This window comes from Parasteatoda tepidariorum, chromosome 5 (genome assembly GCF_982258835.1).
Source record: "Parasteatoda tepidariorum strain Cologne lab strain chromosome 5, Ptep-v5.0, whole genome shotgun sequence".
In the NCBI taxonomy this organism is placed as follows: domain Eukaryota; kingdom Metazoa; phylum Arthropoda; class Arachnida; order Araneae; family Theridiidae; genus Parasteatoda; species Parasteatoda tepidariorum.
The window spans coordinates 71,775,828-71,790,049 of NC_141759.1; the positions used below are offsets into that span (position 1 = coordinate 71,775,828).

Here is a 14,222-nt window from a genome sequence, read left to right on the forward strand (position 1 = left end):
ACGGCTAGCCTGACGGCAAGGGGACTCTAACCCATGATTCATCTACCCATACTCATCTCTTTTCACATGAACTAGAGTTCCGCACTCTCAAATAGAGCACTATGGCTGGGGGCAATATAAATTTCAATCGTTTCCAGACCACTATGAACAGAACTGATCGCACGTTGTACTAAAAAAGAATTAAAGTCTTAAACACTTTCCAACTAGCTGGAGGGTTTAAAGTTTAACAGGTGTTGAACTGTACCGCGTGCACAATTCATCTTTCAACTGTTTCCTGATTCTTAACACTAGAGAGACTGGAACTAAGTATATAACTATATTTCCCAAAAAGCAGTCCAAATAACTGCATTGTGAAAGAATAACTAATGTGTAAAGAAATTTGTTTAATTATTTTTTAGTATTTTTCATATTATTTACAGTTATATAACAAGTTATTAGTAAATATTAACAATAAAAAAATTGACTTCACTTGGAAAAAAAATGTATGCATTATTATTTGCACATTTTTTGAAAATTAAAAAGCAGTTAAAAAGCAGTCAAAATGACTTCCTTGGGCAATCTAGTGTTAAAAACATAACTAATTTTCAATCGAAACTTTGTTTACTTTCCGGAAATTTTAAGTACTCAAATCTCAAATGGAGCTTTAGGACTGATGGTAAACGGAATATAATTGTGTCCTAAAGTGTATAAACATAGTGTGCAAGGGATGTCTTTTGGCCGGAAATAGTATATCTATAGTTTGTTGCCAATTGAAACTTCGTCCACTTTCTGATGATATAAAAACACAAGTCTTCACTGATATGTTCCTGGTAAGTTTTTCCTCCATACTTTTAGCTTGATTTCTTTTCAATTTTTATTGCTTGAAACCGATAGATAAATCGATTTCATAAATAGTTTAAATTTGAATAGAAAATAGTGTATTGAGCGCATTCAAAGTTTTATGATAAAAATGAAAATTTAATCATGTTTTTAAAATATTCCTCACATTTACTTAATTTTAGCTAAATAAAATAATTCAGGATTTTTTAAAAATATGACAAAGATGCCAAACAAAAAAAAAAACGTAGTTCAAAATGTTATATATTTCAACCAAATTAGAAAATTGTACATACTGATTTTCCAGCCGTATATTCTTCAAAAAGCCGTATATCCTTTATGGAACTATACAGCGCCATTTTGTTTTCAATTTGGAAAATGAATTTTTTGCTGCTCAGTAGTTAAAAATAAAGAAGCATTTCTAGATAATCCTATTTTATTCCAACGTATGGCACAGAAGCGCTTCCAAAATTATGTTTATTTCTTTCATTTTTAAACATGAAGACAAAATTGAAGTACAATACTTTACAAATGAATTTATTACAACTTGAGATCATAAAAATAATAATTGACGGGAATAATATTTCAATTCCATTCCATTTTTTCTGGAAATAAATTTTATATAATGGGATGTGATTTATAAAATATGCATAAAAATCTGAATTATTAAACAAAATACAGCATTTGAGAAGTATTAAATAAATAGACAGTATTATTTCGTACTCCATTCATTAATCTTTAAAATTTTATTTTCTAATGCAAGAAACATAGCTGAATAAATAAGGAAATCAATTATTCAAACATAAATAAAAGTAAGCATTTATTATAAATGCATAAATGTATTTTATTTCATAGATTTTTTTAACATGCTACATAAAATTGAAAAACGTAAAATATTTCTAAACAAAGTACAGAAGAAAGAATGAATTAAATATGCAATTTCATTGGACTTCATTACTTTATAAAACTTCTTATGCAACCAAAAATAATACTGAATAATTTTGAGCAATCACTATCAAAAACTAAAGTAAGAAAAGTGCAATTGAGAAATTAGCATTAACTAAAACAAGTGGTAAGAACAACGTTTTTTGTCGTTAACTATAACTACTTCTTTTTAAAAAATAGTGACTATAAACTGCTTTCTAAATGTAGTCACTACTTTTAATAGATAAACTTTGTTGTAGAACTTAATCTACACCCATTTTCAAATGGATAAAAAGTTGGAAGTAATAAGTGGAATTATTAAGAAATATTTATTTAATCCAGTTTGTATTAAATACCATTCCTTACGAATTTTTCCTTTTACCCTTTCATTAGTTTTCTTTATCTCTTTTTCGAAAGTTAACAATTAATTTAGAAAATGCTAGGAATCTGCGATTTGTTGAGTGTTTACTGCTCTTACATTTCTCTTAGAAGTACTGAGAAAATATGTTTCCTTCCATTGAATTCTTTTATATATTCTTATAGTGTTCCATAAGTATATATTCGCATTTGAAGGTGTAGCGGTGACCAATACTTGCCAAAATACAGAGCTACCTATAATTATTTTTTCATTATTTTATTTTTATTACTTCTTATCATTGAATCACTGGATGGCAACAATTCAGTTTTTCTTCTCTGATTTGAAGTACGAAAATAAATATATAGTTTTTTTTCAATGTGCTTTTAGTACGTCAAATTTATCTATTTATAAGTAAATACAAGAGAAGGTAAGCTATTTAATATTTACCCTTCTTTGGTGACAACCGGACCATAAAACTAATCAAACAAAGATGACAGACAACGATGCAAATGATAAAAGCAATACTTCTACACCGAGCACTTCCAGGGTTAGCATTAAGCCTCTACCGTTTTGGAAACCGATTTCACGGTTTCTGTAGTTTGAACCATTATTCCAGAAAACTTCAATAAATGTTGATGAAACAGAAAAAGATTATGTCATAAGCACCATCGAAACCACAAGAGTCGGATATATTGATGAATCCACCACAATACGGCAAATACACCGCAATCAAAGACAGGCTGATTGCTTTGTTCACAGACACGGAAACTCAAAAGACTTAAAAGCTGTTAACCGAAGCCGATTTGGATGATTAAAAAACCTTCTCAGTTATAATGTAAAATAAAAAATTTGGCGAGCAATAAAGTAACTGAACCGTTTCATGAAACATTTTGGTGCCAAAGATTGCCCTTAGAAATGAGAAGCACTCTATCAATCAGTAACGATGATCGCAAATTAAAACATCCCTATCCTCTATTGGTATACCTTGTTATCGTGTTGATACACCAATATTAAATGCAGCACAAAACTAGTACTAAGATATTCTTAAACATTTTACTTACCTATTACAACCAACATTTGTCAATAGTAAAATTAAGAGTCACAACATTGTACATTTTATAGAAACCAAAGGAGTTCCTGTTACCGCATGAGCTAGAAAACTCTCATCAGAAAAATTAAACGCAGCAAACTTCATGTTGTAACAAAGTCTTTGTAGACCTTGTAGACCACGTGAAGATTATAGAACCCTTAACACTATCACTATTCCAGATCGTTACCCTTTACCATTTATCACTGACTGGGGTTCACGGGAAGAAAGTATTTTTTTCGATATACTTAGTTGGAGCTTATTAACAAATTCCAGTGCAAGAGGCCGACATTCCAAAAACAGCAATTATTACCCCATTCGGGTTGCTTCAATTTCCTTTCATGACTTTTGGTTTACGTGAAGCCGGTCAAACCTTTCAACGATTCATGAATATGGTCTTATCAGAGTTAGATTTTGTATTCTGCTATTTAGACCACTTATTGATTGCCTCCCCTGATGGCAAAATGAAACCACGAACACTTAAACATGGTTTTCAAAAGATTAAACGATTAAGACTTATGCATCAATACCACAAAATATGTTTTCGGTACATCGAAAATAAATATTTGGGATACGAAAATTCTACTGAAGAAATTAAATCTCTTTCGGTGAAGGTTGGAGCAATACAGTGTACCTGAGCCTACATCAACCAAATAGTATGTCCATTAAGTTTCGTTTCACGTTCTTTAACTGATGCGCAGAGAAAATATAGAGCGTATGATCGTGAACTTTTGTCTATCTACCCTGTAATAAAGCATTTTAGATACACTTTAGAAGGAAGAACTTTCTTCATTTATACGAACCACAAACCTATCACTTTTGCTCTTCAGTAAAATTTAGAGAAAGCCTCCCCTAGACAACAAAGACAACTGAATTATATTGCTCTATTTTTGACAAATATTGAATAGGTTTCAGGAGAGGCAGATGTTGTAGCAGACGCTCTTTCTAGAATAAGCATAATTTCTAATGCCATCACGGATTGATTATACAACCATAGCAGAATTTCAAATTGATGAAAATTTTACCACGTGGAGAAGTAATCCAAGCCTAAATATGGTTAAAATTCCCATTCTAGGAAACCGGTAAATATATTTATTCTTATGTGTCAACCAGCAGTAACCGCCAATACATTCCTTCAAAATTCCATCGACAAATATTTTCATCTATCCATAACCTATCCCACCCAGGGATTAGAAGCAATAGGAAACTCATCACGAAAAGATTCATACGGCCGAATATCAATAAAGACTGCAATCTATGGTCGCGATCATGTTTATCATGTCAACAATCTAAAGTACACAAACATACACAGTCAGCACTAGAAGAATTCGCAATTCCTCAACATAGATTCAAGCACTTAAACATCGATATAGTTGACCTGTTATCCATTTGAAAAGGATTTAGATATTTTTAGCTATCATTGATAGCTATACACGATTATTTGAAGTTGTTTCATTAGAAGATCAATCTGCAGAATCAAGCACCAAAGCTTTGATTTCCAACTGGTTTTCACGTTTTGGGATTCTAACTCGCATAACTTCCGACCAAGGTCGACAATTCGAAAACCAGCTACTTCGCACCTTGGGAAAACATTAAGGATTTCTTACTAACACTAACAACAGCCTATCACCCACAAGCAAATGGATGTATCGAAAGTCAACACAGAACTTTGAAAGCAAGCCTCAAATGCCATCTACTAGAATCAAGATCAAGGCTGGAAGCACTGCCTCTCGTTCTTCTGGGAATAAGAGCCATCGTCAAGGAAAACTTGGGTTGCACATCTGCAGAGCTACTATATGGAACTGCCTTATCATTACCAGGGGAGGTCTTTTGAATAATTCCTGATATGTCTCAGTCTGAATTTTCTCGAAGCTTACAGAGAATTATAAGGAAGATGAAACCTATTTCTACTACAACCCACGAAAAAGAACAGTTTTCGTTTCAAACAACTATTAAATTGTTCACACTATTCTTTTACAACAACAACATCAATTCTTCACTACATCCTGTCTATCTTGAATCATACTCCATAAAATCTGGAAAAGATAAATACTTCGATATTAAAATTCAGGGGAAAATCAAAAGAGTTTTGATAGATAGGTTAAAACCATGCTTTCAACTTTAAGATAGCGATATCCCCAATTAAAATCCAATAACCGACAAGAGGGAACTAAGCAAAAGATTCGTCAGTGAAAGAGAGTTCAGAGGAATACAAAACCACCAGATCTAGCTGATGAGTTAAATTTTCTAGTCATCTGAAAGATTACGTGTCATAATCGTTACCACTAGTATGGGGAGTGTGTAGCTGTAACTAATATTTGCCAAAATTCAGCGTTATCTATAATTATTTTTTTAATTACTTTATTTTTAATTTTTTATTATCGAAACACTGCATGGCAACTTCGTAAGTTTTTCTTCTTTGATGTGAAGTACGAAAATATGTATATAGCTCTTTTTCCCTGTGTTTTTAGTACGTCAATTTTTGTCTATAAGTAAATAAAAGAGAAGGTAAGCTATTTTATCCATACCCTTTAGAAGGTATGGCCAATGTGATGAATTAGCTATTATTTTTAACGGTGCCACTGTTTGCGGTCAGAAAGCGTGTGGGTGACCACCTAGATCAGTCTGCGTATGGACCGAGGGTGTACGGTATCGGTCTTCGTTATACTGCTCTACCGTAAAGTGATCGACATCGCGCACAAGTCGTCCGGCTACGAAAGCAGGGGATCCATCCCCTCTGCAGAGGATCAAAATTGCGATGGCATGTCTTCTGATCATCCTCAGGGATGTTTTTCAAACCGTCGCCAATAGTCCACTGTGCATCTCTAGTGTGATGTAAATAAAGTACCCTAACCTTACCACTCCCATTTTAATCCCTTAAGTTTATATCTATATGTAAGCTATAAGTTAATTTGTTCATCTTGATATCTTCCAATTTTCTGCTTCGAATGCTTCCAGAATTTTCGTGATGTAAACAAACGGAAATACCTGTTACAAAGAAATACTCTAGTTAATTCTTTAGCGAAATTTCTTATTATTTAGCCATAAATGGAATGTTTCCTTATCTTCAAGAAACAGTTGAAGAGAGATAGTTATAAGAATAGATTACAACTATGATTGCTAGTAATTTTCGAATGAAACTATAACGGATCCATGTATACTGATGAAACCTAATAATGATTTTTTAATATCCTGCTCATAATTTTCCAAAGTACTTTCAAAGATGATTCAGTTTTATAAAAAGTTTTGGATTTTTTTCTAAAAAATTCTAAAATTTTAGTTTAAGGATTCAAAAATGTCCATAACTGTACTACCGTACCATACTGTGGTGACCTGCCTACTACAACTCAACGCTGCCAGTCTGGTATCCCATAGCAACGAAGAACACGAAAGAGAAACTAATGTTTTCTTTTTGCTTTTTGATAATTCTCCTGTTTTTCAATATGCACTTTATTATTATTATTTAAGGCTGTTTAATATATTATATTTTATAATTAGAAGTTCGTCTACTTATTTATCACAAAAAGTATACCTCCACAAACTGGTGACCTCGGATTTATTACGAATCGCAACCTGCAATGTTGTACGAATATGGAGTTCATATGCCGAAATTCTGAGCAACTATAAGTTGTCAAGCTTGATGAAATGAAAGTAAGACATTTTACCTGTGATTTAAAGTAGTTTGCCTCAGTCCATAGAGTCAACATATTTCGGTTAGAATTTTATCGGATCTTATATATTGAATAATTAATTTTATCTGGTGTGTTGAATCTGAATCGCCAATTTCTCTGATTTAAAGTACCAAAAAGCTGTGTCGCTATATACGTATATTGATTATTTTTCTGTGTTATTGAGTAAATTTGACTGATCTAAAATGGTTGACAACAATGCTTCTTCACAATTGGCGCGAGTTGCAGTTAAGCCTCCGCCATTTTGTCGCCAAGACCCATCGTTATGGTTCATTCAACTGGATGCGCAGTTTAAATTGAGCCACATTACTGCTGACGAAACTCAGTTTTATACAGCGATCGCCGCTTTAGAATCAGAAGTACTTCAATCAGTTCGTGAAATTATCTTGAGTCCACCGGCGACGGAAAAATACAAATCGTTGAAAGAAAAATTAATTTCTGTTTATGCAGAATCCGAGACAGTTAAAATCAAGCAACTGTTGCAAGATTTACAGTTAGGTGATATGAGGCCTTCTCAATTGTTGTCTAAAATGTCAGACTTATCAGCCGGTAACCTAACGGACAATATTCTTAAAACATTATGGATGAATAGACTCCCATCAAATATGCAAGCCATTTTAGCGGCCAGTAGTGAGCCTCTTACGAAGCTGTCCGAAATCGCTGATAAAATACACGAGGTGGTCATGCCAACGCAAATACATGCAGTTCAGACTCCTGATCAAGGTATTGTGGCATTACAGGCTCAAATTAATGAATTATCTAAACAGGTCTCTCAATTAGTAGCCATTCAAGCTGAACCCTTTCAGCGTCACCGCTCTCCATCACGTGGTCGATATGTACGACGTAGCACTTCGAGGAAACGTTATGAAAGCCCTCCTCCGGGTATTTGTTTTTACCACCACAATTTTGGAGACAAGGCAAACAAATGTCGCCAACCGTGCCGTTATAACAACCAGGGAAACGAGACGGGCCGTCGCTAAAAGTCGTGAACGACAGCGGCCGGAATATTGCACGCCTTTTCGTCATCGATAAGAATTCCGGTTTAAAGTTTCTTGTAGACACCGGTGCTGATGTTTCTGTCGTGCCACCGCATTTTCATGATCTTCACTGATCACAAACCATTAACTTATGCTTTTCAACAGCGTTCAGATAAAGCCTCCCCTCGTCAAATGAGACACCTTGACTTCATAAGCCAGTTTTCAACGGATATCCGTTATATGGAGGGTTCACAGAATATCGTAGCAGACACCTTGTCTCGTATCGAAGAATTAGCCATTCCATCGCCAATTGACTTTGCTGCCCTTGCAGATGAACAATATCAGGACACAGAACTACAAACCCTCTTGAAAAACAAATCTACCAACAATCTCAACTTGCAACCTATGCAGCTAACACCTGGAAAATCACTTTATTGTGATGTTCAGGATTCGAGAATTCGACCGTATGTTCCCCCTGGGTTTCGACACGCCGTTTTCAGTCAATTGCATCATCTTTCACATCCTGGCATCAAAGCTTCAAGGAAACTGATACAACAACGTTTCGTGTGGCCTAGTATGCAAAAGGACATAGCTAGCTGGACACGTTCATGCTTGGAGTGCCAACGATCTAAAATTGTCAGACACACCACCAGCCCACTTAAAAATTTTAATTTGCCATCATCTCGGTTCAATCACGTGCATCTCGACTTGGTCGGACCATTGCCGCCTTCTAATGGATATTCATATCTCCTTACTTGCATTGACCGATTTACTCGCTGGCCCGAAGCCGTTCCTTTAGTGGATATTTCAGCTAGTACCGTGGCAAATGCTTTTTACACTGTTTGGATTTCTCGATTTGGAGTTCCGGAACAGATTTCTACTGACCAGGGGCGTCAGTTCGAATCCCAACTGTTCACGTCGCTAGCTAAGTATTTAGGCACTTACAAAGTGAGAACCAGTCCGTACCATCCAAGTTCCAATGGAATTGTCGAGAGATTTCACCGCTCTTTAAAACAATCAATTCGATGCCACACTGCAATACAGTGGACTGAGGTGTTACCTACCGTACTTCTAGGTCTTCGATCAGCGTTGAAAGAGGATCTGAATGCCTCTTCTGCCGAACTGGTATATGGTACTGCTCTCCGTTTGCCAGGGGATTTCGTACATTCAGTCAATCCACCTGACTGTAATGATGCTTCTACATTCGTGCATCAACTTAGAAACTGCATGTCCAAATTACGACCAGTTCCTACCAGCGCTCATTGCAAACAAACAGTCTTCGTACACAAAGAACTAAGAAACTCATCTCATGTTTTTCTCAGATCTGATGCTCCAAAGCCTTCTCTTGCACCAAAATTTTCAGGACCACATCAAGTACTAGCTCGATACGAAAAAACATTCAAAATCTTAGTAAACGAAAAAGAAGTTATTGTTAATATCGATCGCCTTAAACCGGCATTCATCTGGAAACCTGAAGCCCCTGTACCACATGCGTCATCAACATCGACTGAAACCACGAAGTCCGATTTAACAAATGCTACGACAACAACGCGCTCGGGACGTCGAGTACGCTTCAATCCGAAGTATTTGTAAGAAAGGTATCGTTAGCACTGGAGGGGGAGTACTGTGGTGACCTGCCTACTACAACTCAACGCTGCCAGTCTGGTATCCCATAGCAACGAAGAACACGAAAGAGAAACTAATGTTTTCTTTTTGCTTTTTGATAATTCTCCTGTTTTTCAATATGCACTTTATTATTATTATTTAAGGCTGTTTAATATATTATATTTTATAATTAGAAGTTCGTCTACTTATTTATCACAAAAAGTATACCTCCACAATACCATAACGATACCATAACTTAAAGTGCAATTACGAAACTAATATTAACTAATACCGAGAACTATTATGCTATTTTTAGTAAGAACAATAAATCATAAGTGAAATAAATAAGCAAGATCTAAAAATAAAACGTGAAAAAAGTGGTGAAAAAGTGTCTGTTGCACATTCAAACTTCTTGTCTTCTGAAATTACAAAATACAGACTGAAAAGTATTATCCAGATATTTTTGCCGCATTTCATTAATCAAACACCTAATTATATAAAAGTTTTATTCATTAACTACCTTATCAATTCATTAACTACCTAAAAATTTAGTTTTACGGATCCAAAAGTATCACGTTAATTACCATAACTTAAAGCGCAATTAAGAAACTAACATTAACTAATGCCGGGAGCTATTATCTTGTTTTTAGCAAGAGCAATAAATGATAAGTGAGGTAAATAAGGAGAATCTGAGAAAAAAAAACATAAAAAAACAGGGGTGAAAAAATGTCTGTAACATATTCAAACTTCGTGGCTTTTGAAATTAACCATTCGCCACTGTCATAAATAAAAAAGATTTAAAAAATTCTTAATTATAAGTGGAGTAAAAGGAAGGACTTATCAGGTTGCAAGGAACAATGACAAGAAAATTGATGAATTTTTCAGAGGAAATTATTTTTTATATTAACTTTTTGGTTCTTTATTTTTATTTTCTAAGAATATTATATTTTGCGAAAGTTGATAGTCTTATCTTTTTCTTTAAGAGAAAGGTTAGCTTCATTCCAGTATGTGCTGTGAATAAATTACGCTGGAGATTCAAAAATAAAAATAGTTTTTTTTTTCTTCTCTACATTCGAACAGAACATTATTTTATCAATGTTTTACGCCTAAACATTGTCATTGTCACGTTAACTCTAACTTAGTAATTAATAATTTTTTTTCGTAATTGTTCCGTTGAAAATTCTCAGCGAAGATAAATTTATTATTATTATTAGGTATTTTAACATAAAGACTCATTGTATATTTATTTATATAATCTATGATCGTATAATCTAAGATTCAAATATACTGTTAGAATATTCATTCTAAAATTACAGTAAAATAGCCAGTGGCAGTCTGTTTATTCACATAACAGTAAATTTTAAGGTAAAGAATATTTTTCACTTTTGCGGTTTTAAAACCGCTTACAACTAGTTTGGTTCTTAATAACAATGAATACAAATTTCTTTGGTTTTTTAACCTTTTACATTTAGCTTGATTTCAAAATCGTAAGAAGAAAATTTAAATGGGCTTTTTGTTTGGTAGGTTGTGTTTGAGTTGTGTTTTATCAAATTAATCGTGAAACCTGGTTGAATAAGTTTATCTAGTTATTTCCCCTACTATAAAAGCTGAGAAAAAAATTTTCTGTTTTTTTTGTTGAAAATATTGACGTTTAAAAAAAAGGAAAAATAATGATGAATGATGAGAAATTGCGAGCGTTGGAGCATGCGGGGAGCTTCCTAGTTAGAGAAGAAATCGTCAGAAGCATCCTGAAACAATTCAATTAAGTAAAATTATAATTAATTACTTATAAATTAGATCGTGCAATTGGCATTACTCAAAAGTTTAGTATTGTGAAATTCTTCAGTTTATGAATCTTACAAATATTTCGTTCAGCTATGGTCCCGCAGTGGACTAATCGGAAAGACACGGTTCCCAGTAGAACACCGAAGATAAGCATCAATGGCTGCTGTCAGTAAGCGGGTGGGTGACCACTTTGATCAGCCTGCGTAAGGACCGAGGGTGCACGATTTCTCACCTCGTTAAACTGTTCTACCGTAAAGTGCTCGACTTCACGGGCAGGTCGTCAAGCTACTATAGCAGGGGAGCCATCCACTCTGCAGAGGATCAGAATTGCGATGGAATGTCTTCGGATCGTCCTTAGGGATGTTTCTCCGACCTTCGTCAATAGCCCATTGTGCAGCTCTAGTGCGACGTTAATAAAGTGCCCACCTATCTTTCAGTTATGTGATCAGCCGCACGTATAATTTGTGGAACCAATTATTTTGCATCCATTTTCTTTCCTTATTTACGAGTTAAAAATGATGAAAGATGTTTTAGCAGACATAAGGTCATACACTTCTAAAGAAGATTAGAGTGTCTGATGGTTTTTATTTTCTATGAAATTTTTCTTATATGCTTTGAAGCATTCATATTATGTACTATTACACATTTTCTAGATTTAAATTAATGCATTATCAATCTTTTTAAATCAAAATGTTTGCAAAAATGTGAGGATATCAAACACAGTTGCTACTAGTCGTCATATGATCTGAAAAATGTCATTGTACAAAAAGTATCTTAAATACCTCTGAAAATACCAAAAAATTGTTTCATCATATAATAAATCATCCATTGTTCGTCCATGGAAGGAAGCTTTTGGCTCTGCATTGTAACAAAGTTCTTCTAAAAATCTTCTTCCACTTAACACATTTGTCTTGCACTTGAAACTCAAGTCACTAGTCACAACATTGCTTCAAGTCTAATCGGTTAATTTTATTACACATCAATTTCTAAGAATTAATGAATCTTTTCATTATACGCATATTTTTGTTAAAAATATATTCTCATCTAGAAAGGATAATTTTTAAAAAATTTGTCTTGTTAAATATGCCAGTGAAACACAAGCAATATAATTTACTTTGATATCATTTTTTATTATCTATAACAGTTATATTTTTACAATTCTTTGTGTTTAAACGGAAAGCATTGTATCGGTAAAAACTATAGAACCTCAAAATATCGTCTTCCACTATATTTATCATATTCCCTAACTCAAATCACTATTTACAATTTCACAACGTTGCTTCAATATTAATTGATGAATTTTATTATGTTTCAATTTTTTTAGAATTCTCAAACAGTACTTTATATTTGCTATCTATTTACAAACTCGTTACAAGGAAAGATAAAATTTGTAAGAAAAGGTTTCAAAATTAATTATTCAAATGAAATCAATATGAATTACATAAGACATTTCCAAGCGCTATGGAGAGGTCGTGAGGAACTAATGTCAGTAACAAGTGCCTGTCTCTCCATAGCGCATGGAAATGCATTTTGCAGTGATTTGCCCCTCTCGGCCACAATGGTTTTTCTTCTGTTTTTTCACTCGTCTACTTTTCTAGTTTTGTTTCTCCCCTTTAGTTATCATTTTTCGTTGACAACTTTACTATATGTATTTCAAACTATTTTTACTTCTCATTCACGTCTGGCAAGTCTTGAAAATGGGCACCTATTTTTACGCTTTAAACACATAATATTTTTGAAGCAAATGTAGTTTTTAATAACTTAATTAACAATATCTTTAAGTTTGAATGGCAACATCTCTTGATTTATTGTTCTCTTATGTTATTTATATTTATAACATAATAACAATATTCTCTGATTAAGTAAAACTATAATTCTCAAGTGCATTTTCATTATGATTTGTATTAACTATGCTTGTGGTTTCACCACTTCTTTCCTCACTTTCTATTTCTTAGTTTTATATTTATGAATTGTACATATATAATAAATATCATACCACGGGCAAATATTATGTAGCTGAGAGACAACTTTCATAAGGCCCTTAGTCCGAAAAGATTGTGTACCTATAGTCTAGACGATTGATTATTAATTTTTTTCGAATTATGATTTAACACTACACATTCCAATTTAATCCATATTAGGAAAATAGTATCATACACTTCCGACGATTTTCCCAAAGTTAAGAATGTTATTTTATATTTTACCTTATTTTTGGTTTAATATGTAATATCAAGAGTAATAATAATTTTTAAAAAATGCTGAAAAAAATTTTTTATGACAAAAAATATTATATTGATCATATGTCAAACATGTTATGTTTGTGCAAATAAAACAAATTTTTAGCTTATAACAAATTTCAAATTACAATCAGTTTTTAATTAAGTCAATAGTTCACTGTTTTCAAATGTATAACTTTGAAATTACGTTTTATTTATGTATAATATTATTTATTTATTATTTATTATTTATTTATTATTTATTTATTATTTATTTATTATTTATTTATTATTTATTTATTATTTATTTATTACTTATTTATTATTTATTTATTATTTATTTATTTACTTATTATTTATTTATTTATTTATTTATTATTTATATAAATTGAATGCATAATTTAGCTCTGCTTAGTAACAATAAATGCACAAAATAAAGAACTAAAAAAATTCTTTTCCTCTGAAAATATTTGTTTAATTCACACAACATACTTGATACTATGCTCAATAATACCGCAATGCCTGAACTCTAATTAGTAAATTTCTATGCGTTTCGAATGTATACAATTATAGAATTATATTTACGAAAAAAATATAATCAATACAATATGTATTTTATACGATATATATTTAATACAATATATTCCCTTTCTATTTACAGACTCATTATCGGAAAGGATTAAATATGCAAAGTTTGTTTTCTAAATTAAGTAATTAAAATATCACACATAACTAATGTTAATGTATATATATATTTTTATTTTT

The 14,222-nt window shown here is 32.7% G+C and overlaps 3 protein-coding genes across 4 annotated transcripts in view; 2 read left to right on the top strand and 1 right to left on the bottom strand.

Moving 5' to 3' along the window:
• Positions 1-14,222, bottom strand: part of LOC107449790 (glutamate-gated chloride channel-like) — a 457,252-nt gene that overhangs the window by 273,986 nt on the left and 169,044 nt on the right. The gene's annotated exons all lie outside the window — the stretch shown is intronic.
• On the top strand, positions 7,060-7,854 carry LOC147809500 (uncharacterized). The gene has a single exon (XM_087162850.1). The coding sequence runs from the start codon at positions 7,060-7,062 to the stop codon at positions 7,852-7,854; it is 795 nt and encodes a 264-aa protein (XP_087018976.1).
• Positions 7,972-9,444, top strand: LOC139426562 (retrovirus-related Pol polyprotein from transposon 412). The gene has a single exon (XM_071185844.2). It carries the CDS (start codon positions 7,972-7,974, stop codon positions 9,442-9,444), a length of 1,473 nt encoding a protein of 490 aa, XP_071041945.2.